Source organism: Oryx dammah, unplaced genomic scaffold, assembly GCF_014754425.2.
Source record: "Oryx dammah isolate SB20612 unplaced genomic scaffold, SCBI_Odam_1.1 HiC_scaffold_26, whole genome shotgun sequence".
Classification (NCBI taxonomy): Eukaryota; Metazoa; Chordata; class Mammalia; order Artiodactyla; family Bovidae; genus Oryx; species Oryx dammah.
This window is the reverse complement of record NW_024070210.1, coordinates 21695164-21717505: the sequence shown is the minus strand read 5'-3', so window position 1 is coordinate 21717505 and position 22342 is coordinate 21695164. Positions and strand designations below refer to the sequence as shown.

Here is a 22342-nt window from a genome sequence, read left to right as displayed (position 1 = left end):
CTTCCAGAGAAGGGTATTGAACTTGCTTAGTGTCACAGAGCCACAGCTTAGAGGCAGGAAGCTTTTAGACATCTTGTCTCAGTTGTCAGGACTTGAAGAATCAAGTTCATATTTGAGTTTTCTTGATTATTGTTACTATTACTGTCACTTAGCAGCAGATCATGTAGTAGGTAAACTGACATCAGAAAGTGTCTCCTTGAAGCAGGTTTATTTGTAAGAATATGGAGAAAGCCTTTATTGCTTCAACAAGAGTTACTTTGTGCCCCGTGATATTTCATCCCTTCAGTGCTTACAGCTTTGAAGGGGTCAGTCTTATAACAAGAGATGCATCTTTCATTTTTTAGGAAACTGCAGTTGATGTTTTTCAGTACAACTTGAGCATGTATAAGGGAGATTGAAATAAACAATCTTCAGTATTAAAAGCTTTTAAAATTATTGGCATGTATTTAGTTGAACCAAGCAATTTATTGACTGTTTCTGTGAGCAAGGAAAGAAAAACCATCTTACTACCTTGGTGTCTGCCAAGAAAACTAAATTGACTTCAAAGCTTGTGCTACGCTGATAGCTCAATGGCACTGAGTACAAACTGCTGTTTTAATTAATTTTTCCGGTCAGTCCTTTGGCTTAGTCAGCTACAGACGCAAAGTTGTAAAATGAGATAACACCAGACAAATGGCATTGCACAGTTCATACCTCTCTTGAGTAAATATTTCACTTGTTCAACAGATATTATTGCTTTGGGAACTCTTTTCATCTTGAACCACACATGAAATTTGTACTTCTTCATTTAAATATAGCTTTTCAGTGATTTTCCATAAGCAAAGGAGAGAACTTGTCAGCATTTTGACTTTGACATGTACGCTGTTCTGAGATTAAATAACAAGTTGTGAAGTTGTGTGAAAGAATACAGCTGTACAAATAACATGGAGCCACATCTCAAGTGCTTGAAATAAATTGAGTCTAAAATGATTTAGGTAGTTTAAAAAATTTTTTAAAGAAAAATTGAAACTATAACCCATGGCAGTTATGTTTATTTTTTTGATTATTGGATTTTTTGTTTCCTTCAGAAGTGTTCCCTCTATAATTAGGTGGCTGTGAGAAAGTTACTACACGTTTATCAAGCTGATCAGTTATGTACAATAAATAATCTTCATATCACTTTGCTGGAGATTGAAGCAGTGACTAAATAGTGATTGAAACAGTGCTGAAGATTGAAACAGGTTTTGAACTCCTTGGAAAAAAAAGATGTCATTTAAGGTATTTGCATTAATGAAACAAATGACTGCATTGCCTCACATTTACTGTGGCGGAATCCTATTATGTCCTTATTTTATGTACTTTAATACCCCTTGAACCAAAGGATAAATTCTGAAATCAAATAACCACTGAAAATTCTAGATATGGTTACACTTTTAAGGGACATGTTAGGCCTATTTCCCAACACAAGTGTTCTAAAGAGGTTCCAGAGCATTTATATATTTGTTGATATTAAGGGCCAGTTGAATGGCAGGTACCAAGTCCCCAGTGCCTTGTATGAATCTGGGTATTTAATTCATTCTCTTTGTATATGTTTAGGGAAGAATCTATTATGTGTCAAGATCAGTTCAGTTCAGTTCAGTCACTCAGTCGTGTCCGACTCTTTGCGACCCCATGAATCGCAGCACGCCAGGCCTCCCCGTCCATCACCATCTCCTGGAGTTCACTCAGACTCACGTCCATCGAGTCCATGATGCCATCCAGCCATCTCATCCTCTGTCGTCCCCTTCTCCTCCTGCCCCCAATCCCTCCCAGCATCAGAGTCTTTTCCAGTGAGTCAACTCTTCACATGAAGTGGCCAAAGTACTGGAGCTTCAGCTTCAGCATCATTCCTTCCAAAGAAACCCCAGGGTTGATCTCCTTCAGAATGGACTGGTCGGATCTCCTTGCAGAGCAAGGGACCCTCAAGAGTCTACTCCAACACCACAGTTCGAAAGCATCAATTCTTTGGCGCTCAGCCTTCTTCACAGTCCAACTCTCACATCCATACATGACCACAGGAAAAACCATAGCCTTGACGAGATGGACCTTAGTCGGCAAAGTAATGTCTCTGCTTTTGAATATACTATCTAGGTTGGTCATAACTTTTCAAGATACTAGTCTATAAACTAAGTATTCAGCAGTAAATTAAAAACAAAAGTTTCTGCCTTCACAGAACTTAAAGTTTTGGTTTAAGGAGTTCCAAGAACAAACATAGGTTTGTCTAACTTAGTTAAATAACTTAGTTAAGCATAGGAGGTTTAACTTCATTTGGTAAATAAGTGTATGTACTCTAATTTCAAAGTAGACTGAAAACATAATACAGTAATTTTAGCTCACGCTGCCTTTCCTTTGAGGAAATATTACAAAATGAGATGATTTACTCAAGTTTACCTCAGAAATCTCTTTTTCCAAATTCTCAAATTCTTTTTTTTTCTGACTCTTTAAAATGATATTGTGATACAGGTCTTGGGCTTCCCTGATGGCTCAGTGGTAAAGAATCTACACGCAATGGCTGGCCTGAGTTTGGTCCCCAAGTCAGGGAGATTCCCTAGAGAAGGAAATGGCAACCCACTCCAGTATTCTTGCTTGGGAAATCCCATGGACAGAGAAGCCTGGTGGGCTACAATCCATGGGGTCACAAAAGAGTCAGACATGACTTTGCGAAATCTAAACAATAACAAACACAGATCTCATTAGCCATAATCTGAATCAGATGTCCAGCAATAGCAGAATGGATAAACTGTGGTGTTCTTATGGCTAATATTGATAAAGCGTCTATGAGCGTTTTTATACAAGTTTTGGGGGGAGACATATGCTTTCATTTCTCTTGGTAAATACCCAAAAGTGGAATTACTGGTTTAACTATAAGAGACTACCAGTTTTCTGAAGTGATTGTGTCATTTTATGCTCTGCCCAACAACATATGGGAGTTCCAGTTGGTCTGTATCCTTGCCATCGTTTAGTGTTGTTGGTCTCTTTAATATTAGCCATTCTAGTGGGTGTGAAGAAGTATCTCATTATAGTATAAGTTTGTATTTTAATGATGACTAATGATGTTGAACATTTTTTATCTTTTCATGGGCTTACTGCCCATTCATATATCTTTTGTGAAGTATCTGTTCAGTGTTTTACCTATTTTTAATTTTTAACTTTAATTTTGTCTCTTACTGAGTTGTAATCATTCTTTATATTTCAAATGCAAGTGCTTCGTCAGTGGCTTAGGTTGGGTTCCCCAGAATACAGACTCTGAGAAGATTTGCAGAAAGATTTACAGGAAGTTTATTGGGTGGTGTTCTTGGGAATAACCAAGTGTTAGTTGCTCAGTCATATCTGATTCTTTGTACCTCATGGACTGTAGCCCATCAGACTCCTCTGTCCATGGGATTCTCCAGGCAAGAATACTGGAGTGGGTAGTCATTCCCTTCTCCAGCGGATCTTCCCGACCCAGGGATCGAACCCGGGTCTCCTGTGTTGCAGGCCGCCACATGAGCCACCAGGGAATAGCACCTGTGAACGAATGAGCAGTACTAAGCAGATGAAGGAGTTGAGCTGTAATTTGGTTCAGATCACTCCACAGAAGGCACTGCAACTTTATGGCCCTTCTGACATATTCTGACTTGAGGCTTTGTACCTGCATCTGCATAGCAGCAAGTTGGGCTAGTCACTGGATATGGACTGCTCGAGGGGAGGGACTATAACTTTTAGGTTAGTTAGTTCCCTTTGGCCCAAGGGCAGTATCTCAGAGGCACTTAGCTGAAAGCCATCAGTAGGCAACATTGCCAGCACTTGGGGGAACAGGTGTCTCCAACCTGAAGGGGCCTGAGTGCATATTGTTACCATAACACCCACCACAAATATATGTATTTCCAATACAGGTATATGTACTTTCTTCCAGTATGCAGCTTGCCTGTTCATTTCTTAATGGATCAGCAAACATTTAAAATTCTGAGGCTGAATTTTTTTTCTCTTAAAATAGTTTGTTTTTTGTGTCCTTGTGAGAAATCTTTGCCAACTCCAAGATTGCCAAGATTTTCTATATTTTTTTCTAACAGCCGTTGAGTTTTAGGTTTTATATTTAGGTGTATAATCCATCAGGAATTAATTTTCATGTATATGATGTGAGCTACCACCCAAGTAATTCTTGAAGGCAATTAGCTCTTTCTCTTTTAGGTACATCCCTTTCCTCTCTTCTCATCTTTCCTTAATTTGCAAAGCTGAGGCATCTTTCATTTCCATTTCCCAGAGTAGAGCATAGTCAAAACGCTGAAAGGACAGTCTTCTTTCCTAGTAATTTATTCATTAGTTTGAATTGTGGAGTTCTGAAATTAAGGCTCTCAAAGTCCGGTGCAGTTTTACCCTTATTTTTGTCCTTTCTTTGCAGTAAAACTTGACATTCATGATTGTTTTAAGCAAAGGTGACTTTTATGAATTGTTTAGAGAGAATGATGAAAAGACTAATTACTTGCCATGTCAGAGCTGTGTTTCCATCTTGTGCTCTCCATACTCTGACAGTTGGTCTCAAATGAATGCTGTGATTAGCAGTGCTTTGGTGAGTTTAGTAACTTGGAAAAGACAAACTGTTAGAATAGCTCAATATTAAACATTAAAATAGGCACACCAGCTGTTTGATGTCCTTTCCCCAAAATGCTTCAACCACATTCTCCTTTTGCCTCCTATATCTTCATAGGATGTGTAGAAATATTATTTTAAAGAAGAAAAGTTGAGGTGCTGACTTGTTAACTAATTTGAACATGGAGTTAGTTCTGCCTCCCAAGCCAATGCCTCAACCATTGGAGGGTGTTTATACAAGTTTTATAGTTGTATACCATTAGAACACAACCATTGGATGCGTTCAGAACTCTCTCAGTTTGTAAGTCATTAATAGCCATCCAGAATGTGTGAAGGGCTGACCTGGCCAAGATGCTAAGGGGATTCCCCTCTTGCTATAGGGCAAGTATTAGCTGGGGCTGACATTGTAGCTATAGTTCCTCCATTTTCAATAGAGACACAATATGGATCCCTTCTTTCTTCCCAAACAAGGAGCAGGTAATATTTCTACTAGCTTTTCAGCTAAGAACCTCCCTTAGAGGCAGTACTTGTGTGTGTATACTCCCACAGCTTCACAGTTGCAGCTTCAGTAGTATTTCAGAACTAATACAGCTATTGTTATTTTTGCTAACCTCATAAAAGAAACTAAAACAGAATAGAAAAGACGAGTACGTGATACGCTGTTAAAATTACTAAAAGTTTTTCATAAGCAACATAAATGCCCTCTTGTAGTTTTAAAGATTATTTTTCATACTGCCGAGACTCTTAAGAAGGGTACATCGCTGCTTCAGGAAATTTTGAAACATAATCCTTTATATCCTTTATGTCAGGATACAGTCTCCGAAGGAAATCTGAGTAAAAAGTGAAAACTGGTATTAGTGGATTAAAGCCATAGATCATTTATGGCATTGATTCTAATGATGGTTTCATAGATGTGTACTTCCAAATACATAAAGTGGTATACATTAAATCTCTACAGCTCTAGTATGTCAATCTTAATTGAGCATTTTTTTTTAAACTAGAGGACATTTTAGTATTAAACTAAATATGTTTTTTCATTGTATGAGTACTACATGTTCATTGCAGATAAATGAATGTTTTATAAATTATATATTACATATTATGTTTATAAACTATAAAGACAAAATTGTTAATGTTTTACACTTGTTCTGCTTATGTGTATACTTTTTCAAAAGAACTATGAGATTATCAATACATATTGTTTGCCAACAGTTTTTTCCTCGTAGCAATATATCATGCCTTTTAAAAAAATTAATTAACTTTATTTGTTTTTGGTTCTGCTGGATCTTCGTTGCTGCACGGGCTTTCTCTTGTAGTGAGTGGGGGCTGCTGTTTGTTGTGGTACACGGGCTTCTCATTGCGTTGGCCACTAAAGCGTCTGCCTCCAATTCGGGAGACCTGGGTTCGATCCCTGGGTCGGGAGGATCCCCTAGAGAAGGAAATGGCAACCCACTCCAGTATTCTTGCCAGGAGAATCCCATGGACGGAGGAGCCTGGTAGGCTACGGTCCACAGGGTCGCAAAGAGTTGTACACGACTGAGCGACTTCAGTTCACCTCACCTCACCTCAAGCATGCAGGTTGCAATAGTTGCAGCTCGCAGGCTATAGAGTGTTGGCTCTGTAGTTGTGCCACACGGGCTAAGTTGCCCCATGGCATATGGGATCTTACCGGATCAGTGATGAAACCCATGTCCTCTGCATTGGCAAGTGGATTCTTAGCCACTGGACCACCAGGGAAGTCGTGTCATTACCTTCTGTATCCATGAGTAGACCTCTGTCATAATTTTTAATTGCTGAGCTACTAACATTTTCACTTTTCACTTGGTGCTCTGGTGAAGTATTTAAGTTTATTAGCTAATCTCCTTTCTTGGACATTTAGATTATTTTCAGGTTTGCATTCTTAATATGTACAGTGGCCATCTTTTCATAGTTCTTTCTTTCTTAGGAAAATTTCTAGACATGAAATTGCTGGATCAGAGAATTCACATTTTTGAGGCTTTAAATCTAAATTACCAAATTGGGGTCCAGATAGGTTGCAGCAGCTCCCAATTCCTCCAGTTTAAGATGAGTATGCTAACTTCTCCCTATTGTGGGTAGTAGACAAGTTTTCCCACATCACTGCCAATCTAGTAAGCTTAAAAATGATATCTCCTTGTTCTAATTGGCATTATTATTCATGAAGCTTGGGCTTCCCCGATGGCTCAGCAGATGAAGAATCCACCTGCAAACCAGGCGAAGCAGGAGACAAGGGTGTGATCCCTGGGTCAGAAGACCCCCTGGAGGAGGGCATGGCAGCCCACTCCAGTATTCTTGCCTGGAGAATCCCATGGGCAGAGGCGTCTGGTGGGCCACAGTCCATGGGGGCGCAAAGAGCCAGACTCGACTGAAGGGACCGAGCACACTAATGAAGCTGATCCTTTTTCATGTTCACTGGCCATGGTAGAGTTTGGCCTCACAAATAAGCAGCTCACCGTCTTCATTGCAGATACTACCGAAACTTTTCCCCTGTTTAGTCATCAATCTTTTCAACAGCTTATGTTTTCTTTCCAGGAGCGACTAAAGCTGGTGACAGTTTTGGGTGCCGGCCTCCTCTGTGGAACTGCACTGGCGGTCATCGTGCCTGAAGGAGTGCATGCACTTTATGAAGATATTCTTGAGGGTGAGAGAGAGATGGGCCTTTTTGAGCTATGTTATTGACGTGGAGGGCTCAAAAGAGAAGCTTGGTGATATTTTTTTCTGAAAACAGTTCACACGTTTGCCATAGAATATATGCCAAAGCATATCTTTTGATGTCTTTGACAATAAACACGTCAGTAGCAGTTTGTGAATTGAATGCCTCAGTCCACAAATACTACTTAAGATTTATTTGCAAAAACACATGAATTGCAGGCTTTCTAAGAATGACAGTCATTCTTTTTAATGCCTATGCAAAACTTCCAAGTTCCTACATGACAATGACTGTATTTTTAGTGTTCTTTAAAAAATATATATATATATATAAAAACACATTTGGATTCAAGGACTCCTTTAAAAAATTTTTTTAACCATTTTGTTTTTAAATTTTATGCATTTATTTATGGCTCTGCTGAGTTTTCATTGCTGTATTGACTTTTTCTACTTGCTGTGCACAGGCTTCTTACTGCGGGGGCTTCTTGTTGCAGAGCATGGAGTCTAAGGCATGCAGGGTTCCGTAGCTACAGCACATGGGCTCGGTAGCTGCAACTCCCAGGCTCTGGAGCACAGACTCAATAGTTGTGATACACAGGCTTAGTTGCTCCAGGGCATGTGGGATCTTCTCAGACCAGGGAGGGAACCCATGTTTCCTGCATTGGTAGGCGGATTTGGTACCACTGAGCCACCAGGGAAGCGACTCAAGGACTCTTTATAATGAACCTTGTAGATAATGAGGACTTCTGTAGTAAAGGATAACTAAGAAACAGTGTCAGACTTTATTTTTTGGGGCTCCAAAATCACTGCAGATGGTGATTGCAGCCATGAATTTAAAAGACGCTTACTCCTTGGAAGGAAAGTTATGAGCAACCTAGATAGTTTATTCAAAAGCAGAGACATTACTTTGCCGACTAAAGTCCGTCTAGTCAAGGCTATGGTTTTTCCAGTAGTCATGTATGGATGTGAGAGTTGGACTGTGAAGAAGGCTGAACGCTGAAGAATTGATGCTTTTGAACTGTGGTGTTGGAGAAGACTCTTGAGAGTCCCTTGGACTGCAAGGAGATCCAACCAGTCCATTCTGAAGGAGATCAACCCTGGGATTTCTTTGGAAGGAATGATGCTAAAGCTGAAACTCCAGTACTTTGGCTGCCTCATGCGAAGAGTTGACTCATTGGAAAAGACTTTGATGCTGGGAGAGATGGGGGCAGGAGAAGAAGAGGACGACCGAGGATGAGATGGCTGGATGGCATCACGGACTCGATGGACGTGAGTCTGAGTGAACTCTGGGAGATGGTGATGGACAGGGAGGCCTGGCGTGCTGCGATTCATGGAGTCGCAAAGAGTCAGACACAACAGAGCGACTGAACTGAACTGAACTGAAGAAATTAAAGAGACCTCTCCTGACCCTAATAATAAGCAGAGAACAGTACAGCTACAGAAGAGTAAATGCTGGGCGGTCAGCTTGGTTTATTCATCTGCTAAATGATTTGGTCCTTTGTGTCAGCTGGGAGGCATACTTGATTCAGATTCATGATTCAGCAAAATCAGATTTCCCACCTGTCAGGAAGCGTCCCACTTGACTGAAACCACAAATGTTATATTGGTGAGCTGACTCTTCAGATGCCAAGAGTCTGCTAAACTTTGAGAATAGAATAAAGAAGTCAACGCCTTCCAAATTTCATACTGCTGCTAAGTCACTTCAGTCGTGTCTGACTCTGTGTGACCCCATAGCAGCCCACCAGGCTCCCCCGTCCCTGGGATTCTCCAGGCAAGAACACTGGAGTGGGTTGCCATTTTCTTCTCCAGTGCATCAAAGTGAAAAGTGAAAGTGAAGTCGCTCAGTTGTGTCCGACTCTTCTCGACCCTGTGGACTGCAGCCTACCAGGCTCCTCCATCCATGGGATTTTCCAAGCAAGAGTACTAGAGTGGGGTGCCATTGCCTTCTCCGAAATTTCTTACTAGTCACAACATAATAAATATTTTTTCAGATGTTAGTACAGGAAAAAAACTGTGTCCTATATTCAGAGGGATGATGCTCATATGCCTTGGGTATGAATATGGTCATAGTGGTAAAGTGGGGATCATGGGGGTTAGTGCAAAATAGGACAGAGGCTGAGGATTGGTCAGCCTTAGGAGGAAAAAATAACAAATTAGGAGCCTTAGAGCAGTGGTTTCTCCTCTTTTTTGATCATATATTCTATTGAGAATAAAAGATAATACATGTGCTATTGCACTGATATACTCTACATTATGAAGAACACTCCTTAAATAGAAAATTTTGGAAAATGAGATTTAAAGTAACAGTATATAGGTCAGTATTTCCTTTCATGTTCTAGTGGATCATCTTGAATTTTCCTGGGTGTGCTCATTCCACTGTGGAAATTACTCTGCTAGAAAACATTCAGCCTATGATTAAAAGACACTTAAAATTTGTTTTGCTTGGCTTTGTGCTAAGAATTACGGGTGGTAGTTGTTTGCTAAACTTGTCTGATAATAAAAGTTTCTTGAGGAAGTGGTGCATTTTAAAAATACAGTTTTCTGATCCCCAACCTAGATTATTTAATCAAAATCTCCAGGGAAGATATTTGGGTATATCTAATTTTAACAAGTTGTCAAATGATTCTTATTAGACAAGTTTGGGAAACACTAGAGTAGGGGGAAAAAGTGCTTCAGCTTTAGGTTTTTATTGTTTTGTTTTTTTTTTGCTGATAGTTTTATGAGATAATAATGTATATACCATATTTCAGGTATAGTTTTAAAGTTAAATGTAGCTACTATGTGTTGGGTTGCTTTCCTTTATTTTCAGTTTTCCTTGTTTTGGCCCAAAATAACTTTGTGGATTCGTTTGAAAATAGATACATGTGCTTTATAAACCTATTTGTTGAAAAATAAGCATTCTGATCTCTTTTCATCACAGATTATTCTCCTGCCCCAAGCCAATCATTAAAAAATCTTTTAAGGGACTTCCGTAGTGGTCCAGTGGCTAAGATTCTTTGCTTTTACTGCAGAAGTTGTGGGTTTGATCCCTGGTCAGGGAACGAAGATCCCACATGCTGGTTGGCCTTCATAAAAAAAAAGAAAAGAAAAGAAATATTTTACAACTATTTTCATTTACATATTTTATATTCAAAAGGCAAAAGGATATGACAGTGAAAGACAAAGCCTTCAGGTTAGCAGGTACCCAATATGCTATAGGAGACGAGTGGAGAAATAGCTCCAGAAGGAATAAAGAGGCTGAGCCAAAGCAGAAACGATGCCCAGTTGTGGATGTGGCTGGTGGTGAAAGTCAAGTCCAATGCTGTAAAGAACAATACTGCATAAAAACCTGAAATATTAGGTCCATGAATCAAGGTAAATTGGAAGTGATTAAATAGAAGGTGGCAAGAGTGAACATCGACATTTAGTAATCAGTGAACTAAAATGGACAGGAATGGGCAAATTTAATTCAGATGACCATTATATCTACTACTGTGGGCAAGAAGCCCTTAGAAGAAATGGAATAGGCCTCATAGTCAACAAAAAGATTCCGAAATGCAGTTCAGTTCAGTTCAGTTGCTCAGTCATGTCCGACTCTTTGTGACCCCATGAACTACAGCACGCCAGGCCTCCCTGTCCATCACCAACTCCCAGAGTTCACCCAAACTCACGTCCATCGAGTCGATGATGCCATCCAGCTGTCTCATCCTCTGTTGTCCCCTTCTCCTCCTGCCCCAATCCCTCCCAGCATCAGAATCTTTTCCAATGAGTTAACTCTTCACATGAGGTGGCCAAAGTATTGGAGTTTCAGCCTCAGCATCAGTCCTTCCAATGAACCCGCAGGACTGATCTCCTTTAGGATGGACTGGTTGGATCTCCTTGCAGTCCAAGGGACTTGCAAGAATCTTCTCCAACACCACATTTCAAAAGCATCAATTCTTTGGTGCTCAGCCTTCTTCACAGTCCAACTCTCACATCCATACATGACCACTGGAAAAACCATAGCCTTGACTAGACGGATCTTCTTGGCAAAGTAATGTCTCTGGTTTTTAATATGCTGTCTAGGTTGGTCATAACTTTCCTTCCAAAGAATGTCTTTTAATTTTATGGCTGCAGTCACCATCTGCAGTGGTTTTGGAGCCCCAAAAAGTAAAGTCTGTTTCCACTGTTTCCCATCTATTTGCCATGAAATGATGGGACCAGATGCCATGATCTTAGTTTTCTGAGTGTTGAGCTTTAAGCCAACTTTTTCACTCTCCTCTTTCACTTTCATCAAGAGGCTCTTTAGTTCCTCTTCACTTTCTGCCATAAGGGTGATGTCATCTGCATATCTGAGGTTATTGATGTTTCTCCCAGCAATCTTGATTCCAGCTTGTGCTTCTTCCAGCCCAGCGTGTCTCATGATGTACTCTGCATATAAGTTAAATAAGCAGGGTGACAGTATACAGCCTTGATGGACTCCGTTTCCTATCTGGAACCAGTCTGTTGTTCCATGTCCAGTTCTAACTGTTGCCTCCTGACTTGCATACAGGTTTTTCTCAAGAGGCAGATCAGGTGATCTGGTATTCCCATCTCTTTGAGAATTTTCCGCAGTTTATTGTGATCCACACAGTCAAAGGCTTTGGCATAGTCAATAAAGCAGAAATAGATGTTTTTCTGGAATTCTCTTGCTTTTTCGATGATCCAGTGGATGTTGGCAATTTGATGCAGTAATTGAGTGCAATCTCAAAAACAATAGAATGATCTCAGTTCGTTTCCAAGGCAAACCATTCAGTATCACAGTAATCCAAATCTATGTCCCAACCACTAATGATGAAGAAGCTGAAGCTGACCAGTTCTATGAAGACCTACAAAACTTTCTAGAACTAACACTAAAAAGATGTCCTTTTCGTCATAGGGGACTGGAATACAAAAGTAGGAAGTCAAGAGATACCTGGAGTAACAGACAACTTTGGCCTTGGAGTACAAAATGAAGCAGGGTAAAGGCTAACAGAGTTTTGCCAAGAGAATGCGCTGGTCATAGCAAAACACCCTCTTCCAGCAACAGGAGACAACTCTGCACATGGACATCACCAGATGGTCAAAATTGAAATCAGATTGATTATATTCTTTGCACCCAAAGATGGAGAAGCTCTATATAGTCAGCAAAAACAAGGCCTGGAGCTGACTATGGCTGAGATCATTAGCTTCTTACTGCAAAATTCAGACTTAAATTGAAGAATGTAGGGAAAACCACTAGGCCATTCAGGTATGACCTAAATCAAATCCCTTACAATTATACAATGGAAATGACAAATAGATTCAAGGGATTAGATCTGTTAGAGTGCCTGAAGAAGTGTAGACAGAGGTTCGTGACATTGTACAGGAGGCTGTGATCAAAACCATCCTCAAGCAAAAGAAAGGCAAAATGGTTATCTGTGGAGGCCTTACAAATAGCTGAGAAAAGAAGAGAAGCAAAAGGCAAAGGAGAAAAGGAAAGATAAACCCATCTGAATGCAGAATTCCAAAGAATAGCATGGAAAGATAAGAAAGCCTTCATAAGTGAACAATGTAAAGACATAGAAGAATACAATATAATGGAAAAGACTAGACATCTATTCAAGAAAATTAGAGATACCAAGGAAACATTTCAGGCAAAGATGGGCACAATAAAGGACAGAAACAGTATGGACCTAACAGAAGCAGAAGATATTAAGAAGTGTCAAGAACACACAGAAGAACTTTACTAAAAAGGTCTTAACAATCTAGATAACCACAATGGTGTGATCTCTCAACTAAAGCCAGACATCCTGGAGTGTGAAGTCAAGTGGGCCTCAGGAAGCATTACTACAAACAAAGCTAGTGGAGGTGATAGAATTCCAGCTGAGCTATTTCAAGTCCTAAAAGATGATGCCTTTGAAGTGCAGCACTCAATACTCCAGCAAATTTGAAAAACTCAGCAGTTTCCAAATTGCTGAACTAGACTGGAAAAGGTCAGTTTTTATTCCAATCCCAAAGAAAGGCAATGCCAAAGAATGTTCAAACTATGTCAAAATTGTGTTCATTTCATGTGCTCGCAAGGTTATGCTCAGAATCCTTCAAGCTAGGCTTCAGAAGTTCTTGAATTGAGAACTTCCAGATGTACAAGTTAGATTTATAAAAGGCAGAGGAACCAAAGATCAAATTGCCAACATCTGCTGGACCATAGAAAAAGCAAGGGAATTCCAGAAAAATATCTGCTTCATTGACTACACTAAAGCCTTTGACTGTATGGATCATAACAAACTGTGGAGAATTCTTAAAGAGATGGGAATACCAGACCACCTTACCTGCCTCCTGAGAAATCTGCATGCAGGTCAAGAAGTAACAGTTAGAACCAGACATGGAACAACAGACTGGTTCCAAATTGGGAAAGGAGTACGTCAAAACTGTATATTGTCACCCTGCTTATTTAACATTTATACAGAGTACATCATGAGAAACGCTGGGCTGGAAGAAGCACAAGCTGGAATCAAGATTCCCAGGAGAAATATCAATCACCTCAGATATGCAGATGACACCACCCTAATGGTAGAAATTGAAGAGGAACAAAAGAGCTTCTTGATGGAGGTGAAAGAGGAGAGTGAAAAAACTGACTTAAAACTCAACATTTAAAAGACCAAGATTATGGCATTTGATCCCATCACTTCATGGCAAATAGATAGGGAAAAATTGGAAACAGTGACAGACTTTATCTTCTTGGGCTTCAAAATCACTGCAGATGGTGACTGCAGCCATGAAATTAGAAGATACTTCTTGGGAGGAAAGCTATGACAAACCTAGACAGCATATTAAAAAGGAGAGACATCACTTAACTGACAAAGGTCCACATAGTCAAAGCTATGGTTTTTCCAGTAGTCATCTATGGTTGTGAGAGTTGGACCATAAAGAAAGCTGAGAGCCAAAAAATTGATGCTTTCAAACTGTGGTGCTGGAGAAGACTCTTGAGAGTCCCTTGGACAGCAAGGAGATCAAACCAGTCAATAAAGGAAATCAACCCTGAATATTCATTGGAAGGACTGATGCTGAAGCTAAAGCTCCAGTATTTTGGCCACCTGATGTGAAGAACTGACCCACTGGAAAAGACCCTGATGCTGGGAAAGATTGAGGGCAGGAGGAGAAGGGGGCAACAGAGGATGCGATGGTTGGATGGCATCACCGACTCAATGGACATGAGTTTGAGCAAACTCCGGAGGCAGTAAAGGACAGGGAAGCCTGGTGTGCTGCAGTCTGTGGGGTTGCAAACAGCTGGACATGACTGAGCAACTGAACAACAGCAGCATTCACTCTTTGGCATGAAAGACTACGTTTTGCCAAATGCATTAAGTCAAAATACAGAACAGTTCCATCACCCTCATCTCCTTTTGTACTCAAACTTTTCCTCCACTCCCAATCTTGAGCAACCTCTGATCTCCTCTGTGTCTATAGTTTTGTCTTTTCTCAATGTCATATATATTCAGCCTTGTAGTCTTTGGGTCTGGCTTTTAGTTAGCTTAATGCAGTTGAGAAGTCATCCTGTTGTTTGGTGTATCAGTGGTTTATACCTGCTCCAATATTCTTGCCTGGAGAAGTCCCTGGACAAAGGAGCCTGGTGGGCTACAGTCCATGGGGTCACAAAGAGGTGGACACAACTGAGTGACTAATACCCACACCCCATAATGTGTGAGAGTTCCAGTTGACTCCCTTCCAGACATTTTTGTTGTCTCTTTTGTTTTAGTTTTTTATTTTAATCACCCAAATAGATGGGTAGTGGTGTCTCTCTGTGTATGTCTGTGTGTTTTGATTGATTTGACTGTGTTGAGTCTTAGGTGTAGCATGGGGGATCTTGTTCCATCAAACCTGGGCCCCCTGCATTGGGAGTGTAGAGTCTCAGCCACTGGACCACCAGGGAAGTCCTTTCTGCTCTTCAGTTATTGTAGTTCAAACCAACTTTTCTGCAAACTTTGAGAAAGGAATTTGTGTACATGTAACTACAGCCTATGGTTTAGTTCTTCTGTGGACCTTATAATTATGATAATTACTAGCAGGTATTTTTTCAGAGCTCAGTATACCATGTTAACTAAGTACTCTGACACTTTAATAAGCAGTATTAAATACAAATTAATGTGAAAAGGAACTTCTCACACACTCTTCTACAATTATAGCTCGAAAATCACTGGACTTAGATGATTATCTGTGTTCATGTGAGGAAACAGTCTTTCTGTAGAAACAGAAGTTTTGGGAACATAGTTTATTGAGTACTGCAGTACTTGTTTACTATGGAGCTAATGTTTGAAACCACCAAAATTCTTTGAAAGTAGAGGGTTAAATCTGCTATTATATTAACATTTATCCTATCATCCATTAATAAAAATGGAGCTCTTTAAGGCTCTTATTATAGTTTCAGGATTCTGAAATTGTTTTATTGTTCAGTACTGTATCTGACCAGATATTCACTCCAGATGTTTCACATGTTCATGTACATCTCCTGAATTAATTCCATTTAATATACAACTATGTTCCTGAACGTTTCAGTCAGTTTCAGTTCAGTTGCTTAGTCGTGTCCGACTTTGCGACCCCTTGAATCGCAGCATGCCAGGCCTCCCTGTCCATCACCAACTCCTGGAGTTCACTCAGACTCACGTCCATCAAGTCAGTGATGCCATCCAGCCATCTCATCTGTCGTCCCCTTCTCCTCCTGCCCCTAATCCCTCCTGAACATTTAGTGAGCACTTAACCACAATACCAGGTATTGTGTAAATATATCGCCTGATCATTCACAACAACCCTCTAAGGTGGATACTGCTTTATAGATGAGACTTGAGCTCCTGAGAGATTAAATAATTTGCCCAAGCAACTCACCCAGTAGGTTTCAGGACCAGGATTTGAACACAGGCTGTCTCACTCTGTCTGAAGTCTACACTTTCAATGACACTCTGCTATGTCGTGAACATTGTAAGGAATTTCATATCACCAAAACATTGTTTATCTGCTAAAGAAATGTAAGTTTCCTACCCTATAATGAGATTTTTTTTTCCTTTCAGAAATAGTAGTATTTTAATTAAAAAAAAAGATTCATTAACATCCCTTTAAAACATGTTTGACTATAGTCAGTTTTTTCTTTTACATGATAAACAGATAGTAAGTAAGAGCTACTCTACCCTGTTGGGCTTCCCTGGTGGCTCAGACCATAAAGAATCTGCCTGCAGGGTGGGAGACCCAGGTTCAGTCCCTGGGTCGGAAGAGCCCCTGGAGAAGGAAATAGCTACCCTCTCCAGTATTCTTGCCTGAAGAATTCCATGGACAGAGGAGCCTGGCAGGCTACAGTCTGTGGGGTCGCAAAGAGCCAGATGCCACTGAGCGACTAACATTTTGACTATTACTGAAAACACATCAAGTGTAAAGAACTGTCTGTCTTTGCCCAGAAAAAAAAAAAAGGTATATAATAAAAATCTGTAAAGGTTATAAGATATAAGTAGAAGGTAAGAAATTTAAAACAATCAATAGAGGCCAAAAATATAAACATCAAAGCTGGGGGTCACCCTTACCCCCAAAGAAACAGATTACCTGAAGGTTTGATTCTTAGAATGCTTTGTCCTTTGTAAATGTTAATCTGAAGGAGTTCTAGTGAATGTCTTCAAAGGGTAAATTAATTCTATTATATTTATCAATAATTTAACATATGTGTCTGTAACATAGGAAGGCTATATACCATACTGGTGGAGCTTATTGGAAGAATTCCTTTATGAGTATCTAGGGAGAGAATTAAGCCCATAATGATTTGCTGAACACTCTGTTAATGGCATGAGAAATATATGTCTGATGAGCAATGTCCAATGATAATACTGGGTTTATATACTTTGCAGTGGGGAATGTGACATGGAACATGTCTCAGTTATTCGTTACCAACCAGTGCCCTGTGTGAAATAGACACAACAGTAACAACCGGAAAGTTCTTTCAAGAATGAGTAACATATGTACCCAAATTTTAATTAAATAGCTGGGTGTTAAAATTTTGTATTTTATTTTCATATAGTTGATTTACAGTGGGTGTTCATTTCTACTGTATAGCAAAGTGACTCAGTTATACATATGTATATTATTTTTCATATTCTTTTCCATTATGGTTTATCACAGGGTATCGACTATATAGTTCCGTGTGCTATGCAGTAGGCCCTTGTTGTTTCTCCATTCTGTCATAGTTTGCATCTAATCATCCCAAACTCCCAACCATCCCTCCCCAACCCCTCTGCCCCTTGGCCATGAAAAGTCTTCTCTATGTGTGTGAGTCTATTTCTGTTTTATAGATAAGTTCACTTGTGTCATATTTTAAATTCCACATGGAAGTGATGTCATATGGCATTTGTCTTTCTCTTTTTGATTCACTTCACTTAGTATAGTCTCTGCTGCTAAGTTGCTTCAGTCATGTCCTACTCTGTGCAACCCCATAGACGGCAGCCCACCAGGCTCCCCCATCCGTGGGATTCTCCAGGCAAGAATACTGGAGTGGGTTGCCGTTTCCTTCTCCTAGTATAGTCTCTAGGTCCATCCATCTTGCTGCAAATGGCATTATTTCATTCTCTTGTATGGCTGAGTAGTGTTCCGTTGTATATATACACCCCATCTTGTTTATCCATTCATCTGTCAGTGGCCGTTTATGTTGTTTCCATATCTTGGCTAGTGTAAATAGTAAATAGCTGGTTTTTGAGATCTCAGGTTTTGCTGGGTTGAGTTTCATGTCCTCCAGTAGAAGAGGAAGGGTGATGTGTTAATACTGAATATCCAGATCTCATTACTAAACTGTTAATGTGCTAACAAGTCATGGGATTATCACTCACTTTAAAAAGCTTTTTTGTTTTGTTTTGACTAATGCTTGCAAATAAAACCAATAATGCCTACCGTTCATTGTATATAATCCAGTAAATATTTTATGTTTTTATGTATAAAATTAAATTCCACTTAATTATACATATTCAGATCTTGTATGGAAAGCTTCAATCAATAACACACTTACTTCAAGTTTTATATATATATATTTTATATATATATAAAAAATAATGTTCCTAACATTTATTTGCCATATATATATATAAAATGTTACTGACATTTATTTGCCACAGTTTTATTTATACATAAAATTAAATGTTAATTCTTTTAAAGTGCTAACATCAGGAAATTATATACTTATATTAATGAATGCTCAAAAAATGTTAGAACTCTTTCTTTAATTTACCTCCAGAGTACGAGATGAAAATCATCAGTGGCAGCAGAGTTTTCCTTGAAAGCAGTTTAGGTTTGCAGAAATATAGTTTATTCAACGCTAATCTGTTTAATAACATAGCTGACCCATTTTTTCAGTATTATTTTAGATCAGAAGCTGGTATATTAGAAAGTAGGAGTTTTATTGTGACTCATAAACTTGACTCCGAAGGCTATGCCAAGAGTTCCAAAATGATTTAGATAAAGAAAGCATTGTTAGGATAAGATATAGGTTCTTATACTCATCTAAATTTAAAAATTCTGTATCTTATTATTAAGGGATGTGAAAGTTGGACCATAAATAATGCTGAGTGCCGAAGAATTGATGCTTTTGAACTGTGGTGTTGGAGAAGACTCTTGAGAGTCCCCTTGGACTGCAAGGAGATCAAACCAGTCAGGCCTAAAGGAAATCAACCCTGAATATTCATTGGAAAGATTGATAACTAAAGCTGAAGCTCCAGTACTTTGGCCACCTGATGTGAAGAACCGACTTATTGGAAGAGACCCTGATGATGGGAAAGACTGAAGGCAAAAGAAGAGGGCGGTGGAAGATGAGGTAGTTAGATGGTATCACTGACTCAATGCACATGAACTTTAACAAACTCCAGGAGATAGTGAGGATAGGAAAGCCTGGCATGTTGCAGTCCAAGGGTTGCAAAGAGTCACACACGACTTAGCGCCTAAACAACAGTGAAGGAAATAATGTTGGTCATCCTTTGAAAGTTGTGATTAGGCTTGACATTTAATTTCAGAGCTATGGATACCCCCAAAGTAATTGCCTTTAAAAATAATTATACAACTGTTCACAAATAATAGTATGACTAACACCCTCTCTGTTCAGTTCAGTTCAGTCGCTCAGTCGTGTCCGATTCTTTGCGACCCCACAAATCGCAGCACGCCAGGCCTCCCTGTCCATCACCATTTCCCGGAGTTCACTCAGACTCGCGTCCATCGAGTCAGTGATGCCATCCAGTGATCTCATCCTCTGTTATCCCCTTCTCCTCCTGCCCCCAAGCCCACCCAGCATCAGAGTCTTTTCCAATGAGTCAACTGTTCGCATGAGGTGGCCAAAGTACTGGAGTTTCAGCTTTAGCATCATTCCTTCCAAAGAAATCCCAGGGCTGATCTCCTTCAGAATGGACTGGTTGGATCTCCTTGCAGTCCAAGGGACTCTCAGGAGTCTTCTCCAACACCACAGTTCAAAAGCATCAATTCTTCGGCGCTCAGCCTTCTTCACAGTCCAACTCTCACATCCATACGTGACTACTGGAAAAAACATAGCCTTGACTAGACGGACCTTTGTTGGCAAAGCATTGTCTCTGCTTTTGAATATGCTATCTAGGTTGGTCATAACTTTCCTTCCAAGAAGTAAGCGTCTTTTTAATTTCATGGCTGCAGTCACCATCTGCAGTGATTTTGGAGCCCCCCCAAATAAAGCCTGACACTGTTTCCCCATCTATTTCCCATGAAGTGATGGGACCAGAAGCCATGATCTTCGTTTTCTGAATGTTGAGCTTTAAGCCAACTTTTTCACTCTCCACTTTCAGTTTCATCAAGAGGCTTTTTAGCTCCTCTTCACTTTCTGCCATAAGGGTGGTGTCATCTGCATATCTGAGGTTATTGATGTTTCTCCCAGCAGTCTTGATTCCAGCTTGTGCTTCTTCCAGCCCAGCGTTTCTCATGATGTACTCTGCATATAAGTTAAATAAGCAGGGTGACAATATACAGCCTTGACGTACTCCTTTTCCTATTTGGAACCAGTCTGTTGTTCCATGTCCAGTTCTAACTTCCTAACCTGCATATAGGTTTCTCAAGAGGCAGGTTAGGTGGTCTGGTATTCCCATCTCTTTCAGAATTTTCCACCCTTTAATGAAGTGTTAACCCACCTTTGTACCTCAGCTCACTTTAGCATAACCTTTCACCTAATTTAGCACATACATCTGTTACCTATTAAGTCTGGATTTATAAAGAATTGTGCATAATTATCTTGAAAGTGTAAGTTTTTCAATCACGTCCAATTCTTTGCCACCCCATGGACTCTGTCAACCACCAGGCTTCTCTGTCCATGGAATTTTCTAGGCAAGAATACTGGAGTGAGTATCCGTTTCTTTCTTCAGAGGCAACCCAGGGATCAAACCTGTGTCTCCTGCATTGCAGGTAGATTCTTTACCATCTGAGCCACCAGGGAACCATTCTAAAATATAAGACTAAAATATTGTATTTTATTTTGATTTTAAAACATCTTTTTGCATTGGAAGGAATTAATTGCCTAACTTTCAAAATGAAATGTCACATTGAAAAATTACAGAAGTATGAGGCCATTTCTTTTTTGCCTTCAAAATCTATTTGTTGAGTATATACTCAATTTATGGCCTTATATTGATTGTTAGAGTTCATAGATCTACAATATAGCTTCTGCCTTCAAGAATTCACAGCCAATGGAAAGTGAATAAATTAACAGCCAGTGACAGCAGGGGTTGGCAAACTTTTTCTAAAAGGGCCAAATAGTAAATATTTTAGGCTTTGTGGGCCATATGGTTTCTGTTGCAGTTACTCAGCTCTGCTGTCATAGCATGAAAGCAGCGATAGACAGTCTGTGAACAAATGAGCATGGCTGCATTCCAGTGCAAATTTTATTTACAAAACTAGACATGAACCCTTGTCCTGTAGCTTGCTGCTGTCTGAATTGTAGTATAGTGATACAAAACTTATGGTTGACACACACCAGTCTGCTGGATATGCGTGAGGAGAAGAGGACACGGAAAATGTCAAGGAGGAAGGAGCTTACAAGCTGAGTCTTGAAAGACAGGCTGTTATCCAGGAGAAGCAGCATGGAAGGCCCATGGATTCATGAACTGCAGACTAAACAAAGGCAGAGATGAGAGCTCATTTTGTTAAATATTTAGTGGGGACCTTTTAAAAAGGTAATCACTCAAATCCTTTCCAATAGCATCTTTCTAAGTAGTATGGAAAATTGTAGGTACCAAATTCTATGACTGACTTCACATGTGTAGTTTCTTTACATTTATAAATATGAAGAATTGGTTTTGTATATTAAAATGGAAGCATACCAAAAATTGCCTTGTCTTTAGAGAAAGTCAAGTGTTGTACTTCATTTATTTTTCATTCTCAAGGCCATGCTAATTATTTGGCAGTGTATAATAGTTCATTGATTTTTCACAAACCAAACACCCTTATGTTACTATGAGGCCACATTTTAATTGTCCAACACTACCAATCAAAATTCTTAGACTGCTTCTCTCATAAACTTAATGATTTTTCATCTCTGAGCTTTCAGTCAGTTCTCTGGCTTAAAATCCTTATTGCTGACAATAATTTTGCTTGCGTGAAGAACAGCGTGGGCATACTCTGTGTGCCCACATTTTCCTCCTAGACCTGTCTAGAGTTTGGTTCTCTTTAATTGATCACTGCAGTGTAGGTTTCTAATTTCCAGGAAATGCCTCTTATTCCAAAATCATCTATTTCTTCATCTGAAAGTCTCTCTTTACCTCCATCAGTGCTTCCAAACTGAATGTAGCAACTCAGTGGATCTTGAGATAAATTTAGTAAGTTGGGCTTGTGACTGGCATTTAAGAGGAGCATAAGGGAGGGACAACGAGAAGGAAATTTTTTTGCGTTGTAACCATTGTAAAGTTGCAAAGAGTCATACAACAACAACATTAGATAAAATGCATAACACTGGGAACAAAACAAGGCTGTCTCCTCTCAACCACTTATACTTAACGTTGTACTTGGAGTCCTAGCCAGATGCTAGTTTGCAATAAGGCCAGAAACAAAAAGATAAGGCATAAAGATTGGCAAGAAGTAAAACTATCTATTTGCAGATGACATG

General features: G+C 39.6%; 1 protein-coding gene across 1 annotated transcript in view; it reads left to right on the top strand.

The window, feature by feature from the left end:
* The window catches only part of SLC39A9 (solute carrier family 39 member 9), a 51824-nt gene that overhangs the window by 12179 nt on the left and 17303 nt on the right, over positions 1 to 22342 (top strand). The window contains exon 2 of the mRNA XM_040226209.1: positions 7138 to 7246. Coding sequence (XP_040082143.1) covers positions 7138 to 7246 — 109 coding nt within the window. The remainder of the gene's footprint in view (positions 1 to 7137; positions 7247 to 22342) is intronic.